We start from the raw sequence: 22,082 nt of genomic DNA, 5'->3' as shown, positions 1-22,082 counted from the left end.
ATTTACAAATAATTCACAGTGTAAAATGTATATTTGTAGACAAAGAAGACCGGTGCAGAAATCACTGCAAGACATATGGCTGCAGATGTATTTTTCCTGATCTCCTTTAAGGAGGAATACAACCCAACTTCAGCTTTTAAATATAAAACTTGAGCCAGTCTCAGTGGTGGAAAGTAACTAAGTACATTTACTCAAGTACTGTACAATTTTGTGATATTTTATACTTCTACTCCACTACATACTGTATCAGAGGCAAATACTGTCCTTTTTACTCCACTAAAATTATTTGAAAACTTTAGTTAGTTACTTTGCTGTTTTAGATTTTTTTTTTCAAAACATACATTAACCACTTATGCCCTATTTTATATTTCGGCTATTGATAAATAGACTATCTACAAGTTTTGCTCTACAAGCTTGTAGATAGTCTAGTTTTGTAAAAATGTATATATAATACATAATACAATGTAATATATAATACAATGTCAAATGGGCCATTCATAATGAGTAATTTTATTTTGGTACAGTAAGTATATTTTGATGCCAATACTTTTGTACTTTTACGCAAGTAAACTTTTGAATACAAGCCTTTTACTTGTAACAGAGTATTGTTTCATTGTGGTATTGCTCAAGTAAAACATTCCGAGTACTTCTTTCACCACTGGCAACTTGGCAACCCACCTGAAAATGTATTTTCTGTTTATCAAAGAGCTGGAGAGACGGGGGAGACCCCTGTTATTGAACGAACACTCTATAGTAATGATTACCATCAGCTTTAACATTTTAACCTTAAACTTTTTGTCTTAACCAAAAAGACCACATACACCATATACAACCTGTAAACTTGTATTCAGGTGAAACCAAAAAGGTTTATACAGTATGAACAGTGATGAGCAGACTTCATAAGCTCTGTTATGAGAAGCTGATGTTTGGCAGTTGGAAACATAACAGCAAATATAAGCCTAATTTATACTTGTCAAGTGAAAAGATCTGAGCTACATTGTCGAACAATAAATTAGACTTTAGCCTGCCAACATTCAAAACTACTGGCTAGGACTATATCTTTCACCCTTTACATTGATACAATTACAGTATTTAATATATAGTATCATTATATTCAAAACTGTGTTTTAGAGGGAGGGTTCTGGGATGCCAAAATTAATTATTCTGGAAGTTTATGACCTTAACTCATTCAGTGCTAGACTTATAGCCAAAAAATAATTGTAAAAAAAGTGCTCAGGAGCCGAGATACAGCCTTTTTCAGTAAGACGTTAAACAAGAAGTGAATGGAGCAGCAAATCTTCAAATCATGATATCTTGGGTTCTGAACATTTTTTTCAAAAAATAAATAAAATAAAAAATGTTTTTGAAATTTTATTTGTATTTATTTTTTGTGACGTCTTAGACGTCACGTGGCGCTCAGGGCTTATGATAAAAACGGACGTCTTAAGACGTCATGTGGCACTGAATGAGTTGATTCAAGTACATTATGGTGTCCACATAATCACCCCAGAAACCTGGCTTGGTTGTTGGGGAAAGGGGGAGTTTGAGGTGTGACCCAAACAAACTCCCCTTTTTCCACAACAACCAAGTTAGGTTTCTAATTTGCTTACGGTAACTTAAATACGTAGGCTATTACAGAATCCTTTTAATCATTAAATGTTTTAACTGGCTAACTCTGGGATTATGTCTTCTGGTCAGCCCTCTGCAGTGGCAGGAAGGTATATTTACGACATACATGTATATTTTATGATTTCATTTTTAAGTTAAAGTGACAACATTAGTGCTGTTATCAAACAATATATTAGAGTGCCATAAGCATAATATACGACTGTCTTTTACGAGCTACAAAGACAATAGGTTAGCAGGGTCACAAGTAAGTAGGAAGGTAAAGAGGTAATGAGGGACGTAGTGAAGATATTGTGAGGTACTGTAAGGTAAACCTATGAAGCCTGATTTATACAAAGCTGCATGTCTAGGGCTGGGATCCTTCAGGATTTAACAATTCCGGTTCCTTAACGACTCCTTAATACAGTAGGCTCTATGCACAGCAGCCATATTGGAAAGAAATTGGGCCTCTTCCTTACTTCCTTCACAGATTTTACTAATGATACTAATGAAGGCTCTGTTCCATTTCATGTAGCACGGTGGTTCTCAAACTCAAACCTTTTAATTTCAAGGGCCCCCATAACTCTGAGAGTGTACAAATGGAACCAAATGGACCCGTACACTCCTTTTTAAAGGGGACAAATGGGTTCCATTTGTACACTTTCAGAGTTATGGTGGTCCTTGAAATTAAAACGTTTGTAATTGTAGTCCAGAAACGGTTCCAAATGTGATGGAACCGATTCCGGTTCCTCAATATTGGATCTGATTCCTCCGGTTACGGATCCCAACCCTATGCATGACCTAGTTGCAAGCCATATTTGCAAGCTGACGCAAAACTGCATAAATCAGGCTTATAACAAACTTGCTAAAGCTGATTAATGAGCTGGAATTTGCCCTTGGCCCGAGTAAAAGACTGACTGCACTTTGTGCAAAATATGGCCCGTGCAACCTGTTCTGGCAATCTTTGTTTAACCACTTTTGACCTGCCTCCCCCTATTTGGGACATGACATTATAGGCTAAAATGTTCAAACATTTTAGAAATATTATTTCCCCCCAAAAATCGCAACAACAGCCGAGCTTGTACATCGGCTGTCTTCGCTCTTCGCAGTACTACAAAGTGTAGGGCTTAAGTGGTTAAAAAAGAGAGGAAGTAGGTCACACTGTTGATGGCAAAACAAACAAACAAACAAACAAACAAAAAACAACACAGACAATGGAAGACCACAATGCTTCTTAAACATACATGAAATACACAAAGCAAAGGGCGTTCCAAAAATATATTATAACTAATACAGTGAATCTGTTAATAAAGTATACATTTAAAGTACATTTTCCCTGTAAGGCACAATAAAACACCAACAAAAATTCAAATGACTTTTCTTTCAGACAGGCGTTACAGAGGAATGAGTAAAACCATAGAGTACAGAAGTCAGACCTACGCTCCCTGGGGTCACAGAAGTGTTTTTTTTATATGAGAACTGTGTTCCAAAAATAAAACACGAATCCAACAATTCTTTCAGGGAGGTGGCTCTGTGACGTTTAGGACTGTGGTTCTCAAACCCTTTCATGTCAAGGACCCCCAAATTGACCCTTATTAGCCTGCGGACCTAGCCTGGTAAACCCCCTCCCTCCGGAAATCTCATTTGCATTTGATTTCAGGGAGGTCTGGGATTGCGCAGGGAGTAGAGATGGCCGAACACTGCGTGTCCAAACCAATCAGCGGCTGCTAGGGGCGGGATCATCCAATCAGCTGCCTAGTAGCTTGAAAAAAAGAAAAACTGTCTGTCATCGATTCTGCGACCGAAGTCTCAGATGGGAAGTAGGCTGTGAAACAAATGTGTGTCGCAAGCTTCTTCCATTTGACAGTGTCAGGTTACTGCGGACCCCCATTTGAAAACATATGCCAAGGACCCCCATAAGAGAAGATTTTTCACTGCTCTAGCAGTTATTTTCTAATTTCAAACCCCCAGCTTGACATGCATTAGGGATTAGGCTACGGACTCGCATTTAATGGCATTTCTATCTCTGGGACCCCAATTTATATTGTAAAATCAATGTTAATTTAACTCTGAGAGTGTACAAATGGAACCAAATGGACCCGTTAGGGTCCATTTGTACTCTCTGAGTTACAGACCCATAAGGGTCAATTTGGGGGTCCCCGCACCCCACTTTGAGAACCAGTGGTTTAGGATATTTAGTTATATTTGATACCGTGTTGGGAGAAAATGTTATGAATTCTGCGCCTGTACCCGGATGTAAGGTTGGAAAACTACATTACGAAATCACATCAGGCTCCGTCAAAAACATCCCTGAGATTACTTAGATTTTTGTGATATTTGTTATCAGTTTGTTTGATTAAACAACTGAGAACTGACAACACTGCTCTTCAACAGAATGGAGGAAAAAAAAGCCAATGCAACACAACGTGCACCCAGCGGTACCACACGTGTAATGGGAGTTACAGTCATTAGGATTAGGTCATTTTTAAGCCTGAGAATAGGCTCCATGCACAGCAGCCATATTGGAAAGAAATTGGGCCTCTTCCTTACTTCCTTCACAGGTTTTACCAATGATATTAATGAAGGCTCTGTTCCATTTCATGTAGCATAGTGGTTCTCAAACCTTTTAATTTCAAGGACCCTCATAACTCGTGAGAGTGTACAAATGGACCCGTAAGGGTCCATTTGGTTACACACCTTTTTAAGGGGACATTTAGAACCCCCCCCCACAAGAAACCATGAGGGTCCTGGACCCCACTTTGAGACCCACTGGTGTAGCAGAGTGTTTCCAGTGAGCCAACATGCTCAATATCAGCACCCTAGTTTGACCAGTATGAAACAGAGCCTTCATTAGTATGATTGGTAACACCTGTGAAGGAAGTAAAGAAGGGGCCCAATTTCTTTCCAAAATGGCTGCAGTGCATAGAGTCTATTGTAGTCAATGTATAGGTGGGTGGCACTTTATTTTCTTACTCTTAGGATAAATGTGTACATTTTCAACGTTAGTTGATGCTTCATTATCATATGAGTAAAACCGCCTGACTAGTTTTGTTATTTTTGGAACATACAGTTGTTCTGACATGATGTGATGGTGAAATGGTCTTCCCTACGGGATTTAGAATGGGGGAAACAATTCCGTGACCCAGGGGGAGTGTTTTTTTTACATTGTCAGGCTTCGGTACTCTACTGTAAAAAGGGAGAAGTGAAGTCCATAAAAACAAAATACAAAATGATGCTGTTGGCATTAGGTTTGTTGTACTGGACCACTTACTAGGAAAGAAAGAGAGGAACAAAAAGTGCAGGTGGCTCCTTCCGTGACAAAAACACACAGCTGTGAAAGATTGTTGGCCCAGGTCCCAATAAAAGGAACCGCGTGTCTGTAATAACATAATACAGTGACGGAATACAAGAAAGAAAAACATAAACATTAGGAGTTGGCTGACATACTGCCCCTGCCTGAAGATTTGTCAGTCCATTCTGAGGGAGGGTTCATCTCTATGGGGTCGACCTGGGGAAACACCACGAAGCACAGACGCTGGCCCAGGTACGTCGCCCACTCTGTGAGGAAAAGACATCATTATGTTGGTAAAACACATGAACGTTTTATACTTTAGAATGGACAGTTGGTATATTTTCCAGTGTCATAGACTTGCAAGATTAGTAATTGGGCCATTGAGCTGTTGCAACTCGAGTAATACAACTAGCTATATGGGGGGAGTTTTTAAGCCATTATTATTGTGTAATAGTGAAGAAAGACAGGATATGTGGAGAGAGAGAGAGTAGGGGAATTGGTGGGGGGGGGGTGTGCCTATATCAAAGGTCAATCAAAAAGAAAAATGTCAAGCCAGAATATCCACTTTTATAGATAGATAGAAGCGCACTTGATATATTGGTAGGGGCACTTGTTCAATGCCATTTTGATTACGCCTGCACATCCTGGTACACCTTAAAAAGAAGCTACAGACCTTGCAATATAAATTAGTTATTTGATCCTGAAACTCCATCCCAGAACACATCTCCGCCATGCTCATTGTATTAGCCTCATGTGACTCAGAGTGGAGGAGAGAGTATCACATAAAAATGGGTATGGGTCAAAGGTCGGAAACTAAGGTGACACCCAAATTAATTAAAAGTTCATAACTTCACTAACTTCACTAACTAAGGTTAGTGAAGTACACAGTTATTCCACCAGAGGGAGCGTCACAGACTTTGTCCCCATCAGATTCAAGAGCTGTATTGGAAAGGACTTGTTTGTTTATGTTTTATACTCTGCAGCAGAATGTATGTGGAATGGGTTACCTGGAAGCCTTAAAGGAGCACTTCACCCATTTTCAACCTCATCTTCTTTATAATTGGTGAGGTCCTTACTAACGCTCATTATACTGAAAGATGTGTTCATACACCTGCCTACCAATGACATCATCAATGGGGATTCCAAGCTAATAACAGGCTAGCATGCTAAATAGAAGCCACAATTGTTTTGCATTAATAGAAAATAAATGGAAAGGTATCGATCCATCACTCTATCGATCAATAAATCAATCAATCAATAGAGCACAGCAGCATCAGAGAGGGAAGGAAGGAGGAGTCCTGGGACACTCACCAATGAAGTCATAGACACACTTTGGCTTTTTTTTCCAGTGCACTCCCAGGAAGTAGACGGGCACGCCGGTGAGCATGATGACCAGGCCTACGCCACACACCAGTGGTTCAGAGTGCAGGCTGAACGCCAGCATCAGAGCCCAGAACAGCAGGTAGCACACTGGAACCAGTAGGTTCACCTGGGGGACCAGGAGGAAGGCATTTTTTTGAAGATTGGACCTTTACTGTTCACCCAAGGAACAATTTAGCCGTCAAAGGCATGCACAGCAGCTTAAAAGACGACTTCACCCATTTTCAACTTCATCTTCATATAATTTGTCCTCACTAATTATAATATGGAACCATTTTTGTCTATTCTCACTGTAAATCGCTCTGGAATGGATGCCTAAATTGTATTCGGTCTGTGTCTCAGAGGAGGGCTGTGGACAGTTCAGAAACCCGCCTACCAGTGACATCATGGGGGAATCCAAGTTAAAGTAATACTAGGTAACGTTTTCAACAAAACTAAAGTTAAATTGTATATCTTTTGTGAGTGGCAAAAGTTTCACAACACCCACTCCATGAATTTCACCCCCGGAAGCCTTTTATTTATATATTTTCTATTGAACGGTGTCGGGGGGGACTTTCCCGGGAAAATGACGTCATCTGGCCGGAAAACGGAGGCGGAAATGCACTGGTTTCCTGTTTGGCCAGGAACTACCGCAACGGTTTCCTGTTTGGCCAGGAACTACCGCGCTAATAACAAAAAGGAACCTCACGCTGATTTTAAGAGAATGTAGGATTGGAAGATCGAAAAAGAACAGAAAAAGAAAGCACAGCTCATGGTAACTAATGCTCCACTGGCTAAGAGAAACGATCCGCAGATAGTATAAAACAATTAAAAGAACGCTTTTTGAAACGCTTCCGGCTTCCGGTGAAAAAAAATGGAATTCTGGGTAATCGAGGACTACGGAAATTGTATGCAGTGACGGTAGTGACCAGCAGAGGTTGCTAAAAATCGTTATTTGTGAATCTGCATTGTGCAACTTTAATAGAAACGGCAGGCTTTCTATTCATGGAAAGTTAGCGTGCTATAATAATGGAAGCCATTGTTCACATGTTAATAAAGAATACAAAATATTTTTTTAAATCTTGGTAGGTGTGCATCGGCCTTTCTTCAATGGTAATCCAGTGGAAAATATATTTAGTCTCTGTCGAGTAATAATAAATAATTAATAATAAATTGTATTTGTATTGCACTTTACATTTGAAACAAACCTCAAAGTGCTACAGTACATAATAAAACAAGATAAAGAAAACCATTTGCAAGAATCAAAAAGTATAAACAGGTTAAAAACAAGTTTAAAAACACGTTTAAAAAGGAGAGGCAGGGTTATTAAAACCGGCTTAAAAAGCTAACCAAATGCTTTGTTAAAATGGTAGGTTTTTAGTGCTCTCTTAAAAGTGTTCACCCTACTACATATTGTATACAATTGTGTTGCAGATTAAACCGACAGTTTCATAGACTTTGACAGCACTATCATCAGTGTATGTTGGATTAATGTGCATTTTCAAACATTTAACCACTTGAACTGTCAATACTTAACCTGCTCTTTTTTTCCCTCTACACCAAACCTCATTGCCAAAAATAGCCGATCTACAAGCCCACAACGCCTCGCAGCGCGAGGCGTTGTGAGCTTGTAGATCTGCTATTTCTGGCTAATGTTCCACTCAGAATAGGGATGATAGAGTTCAAGTGGTTAATGTAAAAAACATTATCCTACCACACATAGATTTGGGGGACCCCCTGTAGTAACTCTGAGGACCCCCTAGGGGTCCCGGACCCCCTGTTGAAGACCCCTGAAGTAGGGTATTCATTTACAAAAAAAAAGTTAAAATATGGAGATAAGAAGTTTCTCTGCCCGACAGCAACGATTTAATGTAAAGAGAACAGTATGGGGTGTTGAGTACCTTGATAGGCCTGTAGAGGTTGGGTTTCTTCCAGCGGTAGTACAGCAGGCCGGCGATGGTCACTCCATAGGACAGGTAGTTGATGAAGGACACGTAGTTGATCAGGTTGTGTGTTTCTCCAATGCACAGGATAAACACTGTGGCAGTGCACTGAATGAAGACCACACACACACAACACATTTCACAATTACAATAATAAGGAGGATTTTTCTATTGTCGTGGTTTTTACTGAAAAAAGCTAATAGAAAAAAGAAAAAAAGAAAGGAACGTACACAGACTAGAAGGGCAGGGATGGGGGTGCAGTTCTTGAAGTGAATCATGGCCAGCAGACTTGGTAGATGTCCCTCTCTAGCTCCAGAAAAACATAATCTACACACACACACACACACACACACACACACACACACACACACACACACACACACACACACACACACACACACACACACACAGTAACAGTTAAGGACGATATGGTCTTTGTCTGGTGGAAACCTTGTCCACAACCATAATTTTTCAGGAAATGGAAAACTAAATAAACAAATAACCTGTGTTTCAAAGTAGTTATTATTTAAGCTCTTAATCTTTTTCATTAGTTGGATATTTATAAAACCCACAGACAGACTTAACCACTTTCACTTTTGGAAAGTTTCAGAAATAGTGCAAATAGCAGATCTATACAGCTCTTGTAGACCGCCTATTTTCGCTACTTTTGCGTGACATTCCTGTACGACCATGTAGGACTACATTCTAATCCATGTAAAAATTAATATGGTTTATGCTTTAATTATAATCCATGTGGACATGGGGCAGCAGACAGGAACAACCTGACCTTGAGGATGTGAACAGATATCCGTTGATCCCTCCAAACGTAGACAAGGCCACAGAGATGGGCATGATCACAGAGAACGCGCCTAGGAGCTTCTCTCCAAACGTCTAAGGACAATAAAATGTTTTTACTTTCTTCAAATGTACTCATTATGTCCAGTGGTCCCCAATATTGTTTCCTTGATCATGCCTCCCCCCCCCCCCCCACACACACACACACACACACACACACACACGTGCGCACATGCACACATGCGCACACACACACACACACACACGCACGCACTTGTGTTTTTCAGGCATGTTAATCACTTAAGATCTATTTACGTCTCTATGACAAAATAGTGAAGATAACCGATCTACAAGCTCACATACGTATAAGGTAAATAATCACATACATAGAGTGCAGATAACAATGTAGTGCCTCAAGGAAACTAGGATATCAGGTAAACAAAGAACTAGCATCTGTCTAAATTACACACGCACGCGCGCACACACACACACTGAATACACACTGAATACACACTGACTCAATGAATAGTTTTGTCTCTGTGCAGAGGTGATTAACTCACAACAGCCACAGCATTGGACGAGAGGAGCTCTTCGGGAGACATTGAGGAGAAGTATGCGATGTTGGTGAGCGTGTACACAAAGGTCACCAGTGGGATGGAGATGTAGATGGCACGCGGAAGGTTCCTGATCAGGACAAAATTACACCGTCAAACTCACCCTAAAAAAACATGCTTTGATTCCTGTGTGTGTGTGTGTGTGTGTGTGTGTGTGTGTGTGTGTGTGTGTGTGTGTGTGTGTGTGTGTGTGTGTGTGTGTGTGTGTGTGTGTGTGTGTGTGTGTGTGTGTGGGGGGGGGGGGGGGGGGGGGAGAGGAGTTCCAATCACAGCTGTGCAGCTCTGTGTCTCAAACGGACTTGTTTATATTCAAATCAGTGCAGTTATTTTAATACCTAGATATTGTTCTGATGCGTTGTGGGACATTTGTCACAAAAGGTATCGAGGTCACCGGGTTAAAAATCGCGACACATCGGCAGCATAATTGCCTGTACCTGTAACAGTCAACTTTTATATAATGACCCCCACCCTACTTCTTCTCTTTTTCTCTTCCTGAAAACAATAAAAAACTATGGAGCTTGCACCAAAAAAGAATTTCACCCACTTTCTTTTCACCTTTAAACCTGTGATTTGACAATAAAGTTGATTCTGATTCTAATTGATTGGCCGATATAGCGACCAAATGGTGATATGGGTTGATAGATCTGTTTTTTTTTGCCCTTTTTACCCATGTATCACATAGACATTAAGTTAGCAGTGTGCATGACGCACCATCATCCATTATCCGATCGCTATCTGATGTACTTGTTCATCTTGTACCAAATGACCTTACGTCCACGGTGACATTATTATTGCTTTTGAAACCTTTAGATATGACGGCAAATCCTGATGACATAACCGATTGTTTTGTGAAACAGTAAGATACGTGTAGCCTACCCACCAACTGGCCACCGGACTGTGACGTCTGACCCGATGACGCTAAAGCTATCATGGGTGCATGTAGCTCTGAAGCAGACACTCACCGTCTGGGATCGACCACTTCTTCTGTCACATAGTTGAGGAAGTTCCAGCCGCTGAAGGCGAAGGAGGCCTGCAGGAACGCCAGAGCGATCTGACCCACCGACGGAGTGGTGCTGAACTTGAACGCCACCTGAGGCGTAAGCCCTTCATAGTGCCCTGTAGGTACATCACACCATAATCGTTTTTTTTGTAAATTAACGCCCTACTTCATCGTACTACAGCATCACTCAAAAGCATCAAAAGTAGCAAAACCGACAAACTTGTAGATCTGCTACTTTTGCCGTTTTTTTAAATCCTGAAAAGTAACAGTTTAATGGACATAATGAGGTTTCCACCCGACAGAGACTAAATGATCAGTGGTGGAAGGAGTACTCCCATTTCAAGCAGTGCCAGCATACGTGGCTGGCATCAGAATGAAGCCTTAGGGCTGCATGCGGAAACAAAACTAAATAAATCACACCTGTCCCAACTTCTGACCAATCACACCGTCCGGACTTGCTTGGGACATAGTCAGACCATCTAGGGGTGCAAGAACGTCCAAAGAAAGTTTGTAGACCGCAAATCCCCATCCCAAGTTCTGAATGAGGTCATTTTGTAGTTATCGCCTACTCTGTGATGTTCGGATGGACCATGCAACCCCCTTCAATTGGCATAATGACTTGCCAGTAGGGGTGTGCCGATATATCTTCCCGCGATATATCACGATACGTTTTCGTGACGATATGTATCGTTTTTTTTTTTTTTTTTTTTTTTTTACAATAATAATAATCAGGCATGCAAACAGCCCGAGGTGAAAATATGTTTTTTTTTTTCGGGTCAGGTGTCACACTATTGCCCTATTTGGATTCAAAACGGCTATTGTAGCTGAAAAGCTACACGTTTGCATGTCTGAATAATGCAAAAACAGAATTATTTGTTTGCATTTGCTTTTTTTCCTCCCCCATATATTTTCATAATAAAAAAGTGCGTATCGTATCGAAATCGTATCGAAGTTGTGAGCCCAATATCGTATCGTATCGTTTTGTGAAATTAGTGTATCGGCACACCCCTACTTGCCAGACAGTGAGGAGCCCCCACCGGGAGGATGTGGAGCCTCCGTTCTACTCCCTCCCTGCCCTGGCTTCCCTCCCCTGAACGAACACGGCCAATTGTGTTCATAATATAGATGCTCAGCAAGCTGGATGCACTGCGGTGGATTCAGACTCCCCTAGACTCTGCGCTGGCGGGGCAGGTAATTTACCCCTGCCCCACCCGTGTGCCTACATAAGCCAGTTACAGTATAACAGGTATGTAAATGATGTGTGTAGCACATCTCACCATTGGAGATCTGGACCAAACCCACGACTATGATGAGGCACAGGGCCAGCAGCTTTCCCACTGTGAAGATATCCTGGATCCTGGTGGCTAATCGCACACTGGAACAGTTCACCCAGGTCAAGAATACTGCGGAGGAAAAGACACTTTCAGTCAGTGAAAACTACAGAAGTATGAAATAATGAATTATACCACAGAACAATATAAATGAATTATATGTATTTGGCCGCCGACCCCCCATCTCAAAATATGATGTTCAGTGCCGCGCTATGAGCTTGTATATCTGCTATTTTTGAATAGCCAAAGTGCAAAATAATGCTTTTTAGCTCAAATCTAAAAATGACAGACATGCGTCCCCGCCGGACTGAATGGGTTAATAATGACCATAAGAAGCCATGTAGAACCTGTTCAGCCCAAAAAGAAGCCTAGTGAGGTGGTTTGTGTTTTTAGCGTGTGATCCCTTCGCTTTCTAAGATGCCATCATTTACACTTTGTTTTTAGGAGCCCGGAGACACACAACCATGTGAAGAAACGTGAGCTTTGTCCCGGGCCTCTTCAGGGACCTGCCTGCCTGTCTTCGGCCTGTGTTTGTTCTCCCCTCTCGCATCGGAAACGGTTTGTTTGAGGCCGGCTGACAGCTCCGCTTTTGTTGTATGAGAAAAGCCCAGGCCACCATGAGAGTCAGAGGCAAGCCACTGACACTGATGGATGACCAGTTTGCCCTCCCCTCATTCTGCCCCGTTTGCCACATTCCTGCGTGCCATGGAAACTTGCCCCGGTGCTGCCGCCCCATGGCAGCGGCGGCGGCAGCTTATACCGGGGCAGCACGAGAGCCCTGGAGACCCACGTGGGCCGGCCATGTGTCTCCTAATTGACTCTCACTGTGTTATGCTGCAGTTCACACTGGCAGCTAGTAAAGACACAAAGCTACAAAGCGACGCCGTAAATCTGTCAACGCTTCTTCCTACCTCAAGGAATTAACCCATTACAATCCGGGAAGCGGGAACGCATCTGTGCCATTTTAAGATTTCTTTGGCTATTTTTAAAAAAATCTTGAAAATGTGTGCAAATATTTGAATATATATATACGGTATTTTTAAAGGGATTTTTTTTTACTCAAATCTTTGCTTCTGGGGGTCCCTATTACAAAATATTTTGAGATGGGGGTCCGCGGCCACATACAGTACATATCATTTTGGGGGTCCTTGGGCATGAAAAAGTTTGAGCACCACTGATATAGAAACATACGTTTTTAAACTGTAGGATTTTAGAAGACATTTGTAGAATCCACAGAAGCAAATATTTGATTTACAAATGTTTGCTTTAAAAATAAACGTATATATTCAAAGATTTGCTAAAAACTTTCACGATTAATAAAAAAATAGCAGATCTGCAAGCTCGTATGAGCTATGAGCTTGTAGATCTGCTATTTTTTTAATAGCCAAAGAAATCTAAAAATGACACAAGATTCTTTCCCCGGTTTAAAAGGGGTTAAGTCTCCCCACAACCCTCTGCTCGCCAACCTCTGCCCTACAAACACTATGACAAAACCCCCCATGACCAAAGCTACGTACCACTGGCGACCGGGCCTTCTGCTCGGCCGCCTCCCCCCCGACCAGTGTTGGGGGGTAACGCCATTACTGCAATTAAGAGTACTCTGTAACTTAGTTACTTTTTCAGAAATAATGGCGTTACTTAGTTACATTTAAGGCCTATTATACTTCCCTGTTCTTTCTGTTGCCACAAAGGAAAAGACGACCTGAATTGGTAGGCCTGGCACAATTATTGCAGAATCGCCTAATCGTAAATATTTGAGATGATCGCAGTTATCTTTTGCTTCTGGGGGGACCCTGGAACAACATATTTTGAGATGGGGTCGGTGGCCAAATACAGATCATTTTGGGGGTCCGCGACATGAAAAAGTTTGAGAACCACTGATTATAGCAACATAAGTAAAAAAAAATAAAAAATGTTAGGATTTATAAGACATTTGTAGAATCCCCCAGAAGCAAAGATTTGAGTTACAAATGTTCGCTTAAAAAAAATACACATTCAAAGATTTGCACAAATTCTCAAGATTTTAAAAGAAATTTCAGATCTACAAGCTCATAGCGCAAGTGCCGCGCTATGAGCTTTTAGATCTGCTATTTTTTTTAATAGCCATAGAAATCTAAAGTGACAGAGATACGTTCCCGGATTGGGTTTAATCGCAATTCTTTGTACGACAAATTAATCGTCAACTAAAATGTCATGATCGTGACAAGACCTAATTTAGACCCTCCAGAAAAACGCGGGGAAAAATCCTTGATCATGCGGGCTAAAACTCTTGATTATGCGGGCTAAAACTCTTGATTATGCGGGCTAAAACTCTTGATTATGCGGGCTAAAATCCTTGATTTTGCGACGAAATATGCGGGGTTTTTTGCAATTTTATGCGGTGAAATTGCGGGAAGTTGCAAAATATGCGGAAAGTTGTGAAATATGCGGCAATATGCGAAATATGCGAAAAGTTGCGAAAAATGCGAAATATGATAAAAGTTGCTAAATATGCGGAAATATGCGATGCGAATCGCATATTATGCGATGCGATGCGCATATTATGTGATGCGATGTGGCCTTTTTTTAAAACCTTACCCCCGCATAATTATGCGCCATTTTGCTGATTATGCGGTAAATTCTGCGATCGCATAAACGCATTTTTCTGGAGGGTCTACTAATTTAGATGTTTGGTCCAAACATACTTACACAGGCAGGCGGTGGACAGCATGCGCGTGGCCATGTAGGGAGGTACACAGTTGGGAAAGACTGGCTGCAGGACGTAGTTGGAGAAGGTGAGAGCGATGACAGCCAGTGTGGTCGGGTACATGATGAGAACTGCACTCCACAGCAACAAGAACCTATAGGGGACACACAGTCACATCCATGTTATCTTTGCTGTTGGGCAGAAACCTCTTTATCTCTATATTTTTTTTACTTTTGTGTATTTTTTTCGTAAATTAACGCCCTACTCGATCATACTACAGCGTCACAAAAAAAGCATCAAAAGTAGTAGATCCGCACGATCGAAACGTCCAGCTGCTACTTTTGCTATTTTTGAATTTGAATCGTGAAAAGTAACAGTTTTGGACACGTGAGGTTTCCACCCGACAGAGACGATATGTTAAGTAATGTTAAAAAAAAGAATTGATCATAGATAATGTAATAAAATGATATTTTAAAGGTGCACTCCAACAGGAATATAAAATATTTGTTCGAGCGGCGCGATTACATACAAAGTCAATGCAAAGACGCGACTCGGCGCGACGTTGCATCGAGCGGCGCAAATGAGGCGACGACACAAATGGGAACAAAATTATAAGTTAAATGTTTCAAAAAGTATAAAACATTTGTGCAATTAGTGGAGGTACTTCTGTGGCCTAGCTACTTGGCGCTGATCGGTCCGATGGTTTACGAGATTAGCTCCACACACACACACACACACACACACACACACAGTGATTTGGCAGGTTCTTGCTGTTCTTCACACTGCCTTCTCTTACATTCTTGGAGTTGGAGGAGTCAAGTTCAAAATGAGGAGGATAAGAGCGGCTATGACAACAACTGACATCACTAAGTGAAGAAGAAAGATACACAGTTGGAATGAGACCAGTTACCAAAAAGAATGGGATATTCAGAGATCCACATGGGATAGGAAGGTTCATAACAGGACAAGTGGGGGAAATCAGATCAATAACAGTAACAAGGAGTGGGACGGTAATCATAGAAGGTAGGGTCAAAGCTACTACTTTCAGAATATTTCATGGAGGAACCATCCCACTAAAGCTCAGATTTATGGTGGCATCCCTTCCATCTCAGTTGTTGTGGCACAAAGAAGACTGTTGTGGACATTGCCACAGAGCGAAATGACCTGGTCTTTTGCTCTGTGGCAATGTCCAGCAAAGCGGATCATAGACTGGCCACAGTCTATGATCGACAGTGGCACGCCACTGACGATTAGCATGGACACGATTCTTGATACTGTAGGTGAAGTATACGAGGCCACGCGAATGACAAGATTCAGAGAAGCGAAGAAGGAGCTTAGCAAATCAATATGTCTAACATTTGAAGAGGATCTACCAGAAAGAATGTGCATTTATTATGTGTGCTACAGAGTCAGGCCCAGAGGATGCACCACTCAGGTGCTTCTGCTGCAAGGGGTAGTAGGGGCATGTGGCTGCGGTGTGCAGAGGAGGCCGTAAGTGTAGGAGATGTGGGGAGAAAGAATGTAAGAGAAGGCAGTGTGAAGAACAGCAAGAACCTGCCAAATTGCAGTAATTGTCAAGGAAACCATCGTGCAGGAGCAGCGCAATGTCCTAAAAGTAAGTAATGGAAGATGATGTGAAAAGGATCAGGAAAGAAAAGAGAATGTCATATGCGGAAGCAGTGAGGAGACTGGAGGGGAATGAAACCCAAGTGGCTGTGCAAAATAAACCAGAGGAAAAAGGGAACGCTACTGGCCAAAATATATGCCTTGACAAGAGGCGATTCCTGGCTTTCATAGGCATGGTTATAAACTGTGCAGTAGAAATTCAGAGTAAGTCAGAAAGGATAAAGATGATGGCTGGCTAGATGCAGCCACAAGGTTCCAGGATGTCGTGGCTGTTAGTGCAGAAGACCTGCATGACATTCTGAGAGAGGGTTTTGCACCAACTCAGGCATTAAGTGTCTTGAGTTACATAACAGACTATGCGATGAAAGAGATATTTTGGGTGGGACAGTGCTCTTGAATGTCCCTCATCGTAAGCAAGAGGTTTCTCGACACTTCCGAAGTGTGAATGTCAGGCACGTTCAAGAACAACACGTTGCATAGTGTTCTCTCACTGTAAACATCAGCTCTCTCGCGAAAAAACCTTTAAAAAAAAGTCATTAACAGCATTGACCTGGAAGAGGCCGGACAAAACCAAGCATTGCACAGTGGTTCAGGGAACTGTCTTTATGTTTACCTAAATCACACATATCCTTAAGGACAAACAAGAGTTGTTTCAGGAGGTGTGGGGTCGTTTTATACAGTACATGGAAAACAATAATCTGTCACATTTAATGGAAGAATCTGGAGAGGAGTAGTGCTGATGTCATTGTGTGTTATCCCTTTGTTATTTTGTGGTTAAATGTACTTGTCCAATTTGTTTTCTGTTATGTATATAATGTTATGTTGTAATATTTTGTGGAAAAAATAAAAAATCAATACACATATTGTTGGGGGGAAAAAAAGCTATTAAAATACGCGATTTAAAGCATTAACCATAGGCGCGTGTTTTTCATTGTGGAGGATCCGTTATGGAGTTATGGAATTTCTGTTCTGTACCACTCGTCCCAGGATATCACAACGGCATAATAAAGGTACAGTAAGAATAACGTGGGGCGAAATTCCCCTTTAAGAAATAAACCCCTTCAGGGTGATAAAGACTCACTAATCTGTCAGGGTTCATTTCTCTAGTGGACACAAACTGTCCATGCATAAAGACATCAAGGACAAAATAATAGCTTATCACAGCCTACTTTCTAAGTTGATATTTCTAAGCTTGAAAATCCTGCCATGAGGTATAAATTATAGGCTTTATCCCTTTGAAAATCTACCTCTGCCCTCCTTACTTACCCCACCAGACCACCAAATATCTGTGTGACGTAGGAGTAGTCCCCTCCAGATTTGGGGATGGTGACCCCCAGCTCAGCGTAGCAGAGGGAGCCCAGGGCAGCTATGCAGCCGCCCAGCACCCACACTATCAGTGCTATCCCCACGGAGCCAGAGTGCTCCAACACGCCCTTGGGAGAGATGAAGATCCCTGAACCAATGATGTTCCCTGGAAGCAATCAACAGAAGACAAGGTCTTTGTGTAAATATATTGCAACACAAACAACATGAATTTTATAGCAGGCAAAGTTTAAAGGTTGCTGTAGGTGATATTTCTTTGGTTAACCCATTAAGACCCGAGGCCAATTCTACAAATGTCTTCTAAATCCTAACAGTTTTTTTTAAATGTATGTTGCTATATCAGTGGTTCTCAAACTTTTTCATGTCAAGGACCCCCAAAATTACATGTATTTGGCCGCGGACTCCCATCTCAAAATATCTTGTCCCAGGGACCCCCAGAAGCAAAGATTTGAGTTACAAATGTTCACTTCAATATATCATGTTCAAGGATTTGCACACATTTTCGCACTTTTTCAAAAATAGCAGATATACAAGCTTGTATATCTGCTATTTTTGAATAGCCGAATAAATCTTAAAATGACACGTGTTCCCGGTCTTAATGGGTTAAAAGGAAAACGTTTATTATTCAAAAGTTAAACCTCTATATTCAGATTTTTTCAGTATACAGGCCAATTTCCAGGTCACTCCACTACATTTCAAAGATAAATATTGTACTTTTGACTCCACTGCATTTCTAGGAAGGGACAACGTACATTATGAATTAACCACTTAAGCCCTATTTCAAATATTCAATATATTATATCTGCTATTTTCACTATTATTAATATTTTTCTAAGATTTCTGGAAATTCTTTGAGTACAAATACAAATAGAAATTTGAAAGAGCAACTTTTACTTGTATTTGAGTAATATTTGGCCATTAGTACAGTATCTACACTTAAGCCTACAGGGCAATGGTTCTGCTTGAGGGGGTTCCAGGGGGTCCCCAGCAGAATTAATAATATAGCATCAAAATCCTTTTAACCACTTTAACCCCATGTACATTACATTGGCTATTTGAAAAAAGCTGATCTACAAGCTCACAACATATTGCGGTGAGATGCATTGTGAGCTTGTAGATCCGCTATTTTCAAAAAAAAGTGAAAAATGTGGGACATTCGTTTGGGGGTCCTTGACATGAAAAGGTTTGAGAACCACTGCCATAAGGTTAGAGCAGTGGTTCTCAGTGGTCCTTGAGGGGGTTCCAGGGGGTCCCCATCAAAAAATAGTTCAATAGTATAATTTTAACCATTTTATCCATTTATACGCTGGCTATTCAAAAATAGCAGATCTACAAGCTCACAGCACGTCACGTCGTGTCGTGCTGCGAGCTTTAACATCTGCTATTTTTGAACATTTTAGAAAAATGTCAAAAATGTTTGGAAACTTTTAAATCATTTAGAATTTTCTTAACATAAATCTTCTGCGGGGAGTACTTGGCATGAAAAAGTTTGAGAACAAGTGGGCTTAGGGTCTCAGTTTGGTGACAGTCACCGTAAGGCCAGGGCAGGGTGTTAGCCTACATGGCAGCCCCAAGGGTAGCAGCAGTTCTCAACACATTCAGGGTACAGCGCTCCGAGTAGCACAGCAGAAGGCAGCCAAGTGGCACAGACCTTGATTACATAACAGGACATCAATTATTTACTCTGAGCTCTCCTAGGATAGGAGGCTGGGGGGGCCGCGAGAATTCAACTGCATATGGCGTAAGACTCCCCCTTCTGCAATATTTCTACAAGCTTTCTCTCTGTTACACTGGTGTTCTGAACGTGACACGAAACGGTTTGATGATAATCTGATTGTTAGGGCTTGTGTGGATATCAGTTGGGTTATCAAATCACTTCTCTTCTCTCATTAACAGTGGTGGACGACAAAGTACTCAACTTCAGTACTTGAGTAGATAGAAGGATAGGAGTATAAAGAAAGATACTCCTGGTCAAATATTACTCAACTACAAGAAAAAAAGTTGATCCTGCAAATTTGTACTTGAGCTGCTATTTTCATAAAGTTGTAATTGAGCTGCTATTTTCACTATTTTTGGAGAAAAGAAAATGTAATTGTTTGAAATGTTTTGAAATTCTGTACACTTTTCGCCGGTGACATGCTCAAATTAGGGATAATTATTATAGCCTATATTATAATTATCATCATTATTTTATTAAATTATCGATTATTTTTTCCAATCGATTTGATTTGAACTGCACCCATACTTCAGTGTGACAGGATGCAGATGAACTGGGTATATGGACTGGTGTGACATAACATTCAACTGATGTGGGTAATGTATGTTTTGTAATAATAATCAAAATCCACAAAGTAACTAGAAACTAAAGTTTTCAAATAATTGTAGTGGAGTGAGAGTACAATAGTGGAGTAGAAGTAAACATACTGAAAATTAGAAATACACCAGTAAAGTAAAAATACCTCAAAATTGTACTTAAGTACAGCACTTGAGTAAATGTACTTAGTTACTTTACACCACTGCATTTACTCAAGTACTGTACTTAAGTACACCTGAGGGGCCCCGAACCCCAGCTTGAGAACCACTGCTTCACCGTGTTACTGCCATCCAGGTCCATTCTGCCTCAGCAAACAATCAGCTTCTGCTTGACAAGCTAATGTGCTTCTTGACAAGATATTTTGGCCACGTAAGCAGTGAAGAGACTGTCTCTGCGACCCTCAATTTGTCACATTTATCCTGTATGTAATCCTGCCAAATTTAGAGGGATTTCCAAATCATTTTAAAATGTGTTATGGCTATTATTATTATTCTGTTAAAATTGACAACAGGGTACAAAACAAGAGAGAGGAAAAAAGAAGGTATAATAGCCTACAACTTTAACTAACAGGTGCAGAATATAAGAGCAGGCCTGTCTTCAGATACACTGAAAAGGGGGCTTTGCATACGTTTAGTACAATAACCAAACAGTTAGGGTTTCAAAGCACTCGCATCTTTGGCCAAATTATTTCTAAATGTGTTATTATAGGCCATTATTATTATTCTGTTCAAATCCACAACAGGGTACAAAAGAGAGAGAAAAAAAGAAAACCGATGTAGGCTATTACACAACTTTTGACAAATAACAGGTGTAAAATAAGAGCATAATAGCCTACTGAAAATGGGTTTTGCATAATTTCAGCACACACACAAAATAAATAATTATTGAAATTACATGTAAAGCAAAAACCAAAAAGTTATTCCAAAGATGCAACACCCCCCCCTCATCTTACCTATGATAATTGTGCAAGCACTTAGAAGTCCAATTTCTTTCTTTAAAGTTACTCTCTCCGGGACGTCCGGATGACTGGCAGCGTTATTATTAGGGGTCCCATCTTCTTTGGGGGCCTTCTGAGCGGCCGGCGAGGGGTCTGATCGCCGCGAGCAAACGCTGGCGTTCGTTTTATGATTCTTCCGCTTTCCTCCATCCATGTCCGCCACCATATCATCAAAGCTGCTTCTCTCTGTCCCCTCCTGCCTGCCCAGGGTCTCTTCTCTTCAACTCCACACACACGGCATTGATGACAAAGTGAATAGGCAGCGCATGCGCAACAATCTGTCGCTGTCCAGGGTAGAATGCTAACGACCTGCACCCACACCCCCCCTCCCCCTCCCTGCACCTAGGGCTCCGCGGTACAACGGTGTCGCGTGCCAAAAAAAAAAAAAGAGCCCGCATATGTTTATCTAGAGAGAGCCCTGTGAACCAAAGTGGACCGCTTACAGGTCTGTAACCCGTGGCTTATTCTGTAGTGTAGGCCCTAATAATGCATATCAAAGCTGGGGGTCCTTGAATTGAAAAGGGTCACTCATCTAGAGAGTAGTGGTTTTCAAACGTTTTAATTCCAAGAACCTCCATAACTCTGAGTGCACAAATGGAACCAAACACACACACAGGCTATGCATTAGGCCATAGACCCCCATTTGATACCATGTTTTATTCTAACAAACACGTATCACTAGCACATTTGTTTCATATCTCAATTCGCGCAAGTCAGGCGTAATTCCATTCAAGAAAATCTAAAATGAGCCCCTGATCATGTTAGAACAGGGGTCTTCAACGTTTTCAGACCAAGGACCCCCTAGCTGAGACAGAGATGAAGCAGGGACCCCCTCTATATTGAATAAAATTGTGTTTCAGATTAAACTTTTTTTGTTTACTTGGTCTGCCCTTTTTTCCCTCTACACTCCTATACTTCTTTGCCAAAAATAGCAGATCTACAAGCTCACAACGCCTCGCAGCGCGAGGCGTTGTGAGCTTTTGGCTAAAGTTCTCCTCAGAAAAGGGATGCTAGGGTTCAAGTGGTTAAGGTAAAAAAAATAATTATATCACACAAAGATTTGGCGGACCCCCTGTAGTAACTCTGAGGACCCCCTAGGGGTCCCGGACCCCCTGTTGAAGACCCCTGTTTTAGAATGATGGTTCTCTGTGGACCATCCTGGAGAGACTAGGGCCGGGGCGATACGACTTCAAATCC

The 22,082-nt window shown here is 41.3% G+C and overlaps 1 protein-coding gene across 2 annotated transcripts; it reads right to left on the bottom strand.

Moving 5' to 3' along the window:
• Window positions 1–1,814: 1,814 nt before the first annotated feature.
• Window positions 1,815–21,154, bottom strand: slc7a10b (solute carrier family 7 member 10b). 2 transcript variants are annotated; one of them, XR_013933685.1, is made up of 12 exons: window positions 20,841–21,154; window positions 17,518–17,722; window positions 14,628–14,779; window positions 11,886–12,011; window positions 10,571–10,724; window positions 9,555–9,678; window positions 8,987–9,090; window positions 8,430–8,526; window positions 8,158–8,307; window positions 6,209–6,386; window positions 3,491–5,163; window positions 1,815–3,213 (listed from the first exon to the last, which is right to left on the bottom strand). XR_013933685.1 is itself a non-coding variant. In XM_080436695.1 (11 exons), exons 1-11 carry the CDS (start codon window positions 21,049–21,051, stop codon window positions 5,033–5,035), a joined length of 1,632 nt encoding a protein of 543 aa, XP_080292821.1. In that variant the 5' UTR covers window positions 21,052–21,154; the 3' UTR covers window positions 3,405–5,032. The 2 variants fall into 2 exon arrangements, 1 of the variants encoding a protein (XP_080292821.1); XM_080436695.1 differs by lacking the exon at window positions 1,815–3,213 and having other exon boundaries at window positions 3,405–5,163.
• Window positions 21,155–22,082: the final 928 nt, after the last annotated feature.

The sequence above is a fragment of the Gymnoscopelus braueri genome, assembly GCF_963280865.1.
Source record: "Gymnoscopelus braueri genome assembly, chromosome: 9".
Classification (NCBI taxonomy): Eukaryota; Metazoa; Chordata; class Actinopteri; order Myctophiformes; family Myctophidae; genus Gymnoscopelus; species Gymnoscopelus braueri.
The sequence above is the reverse complement of the archived record's forward strand: the minus strand, read 5'-3'. Positions and strand labels throughout refer to the sequence as shown.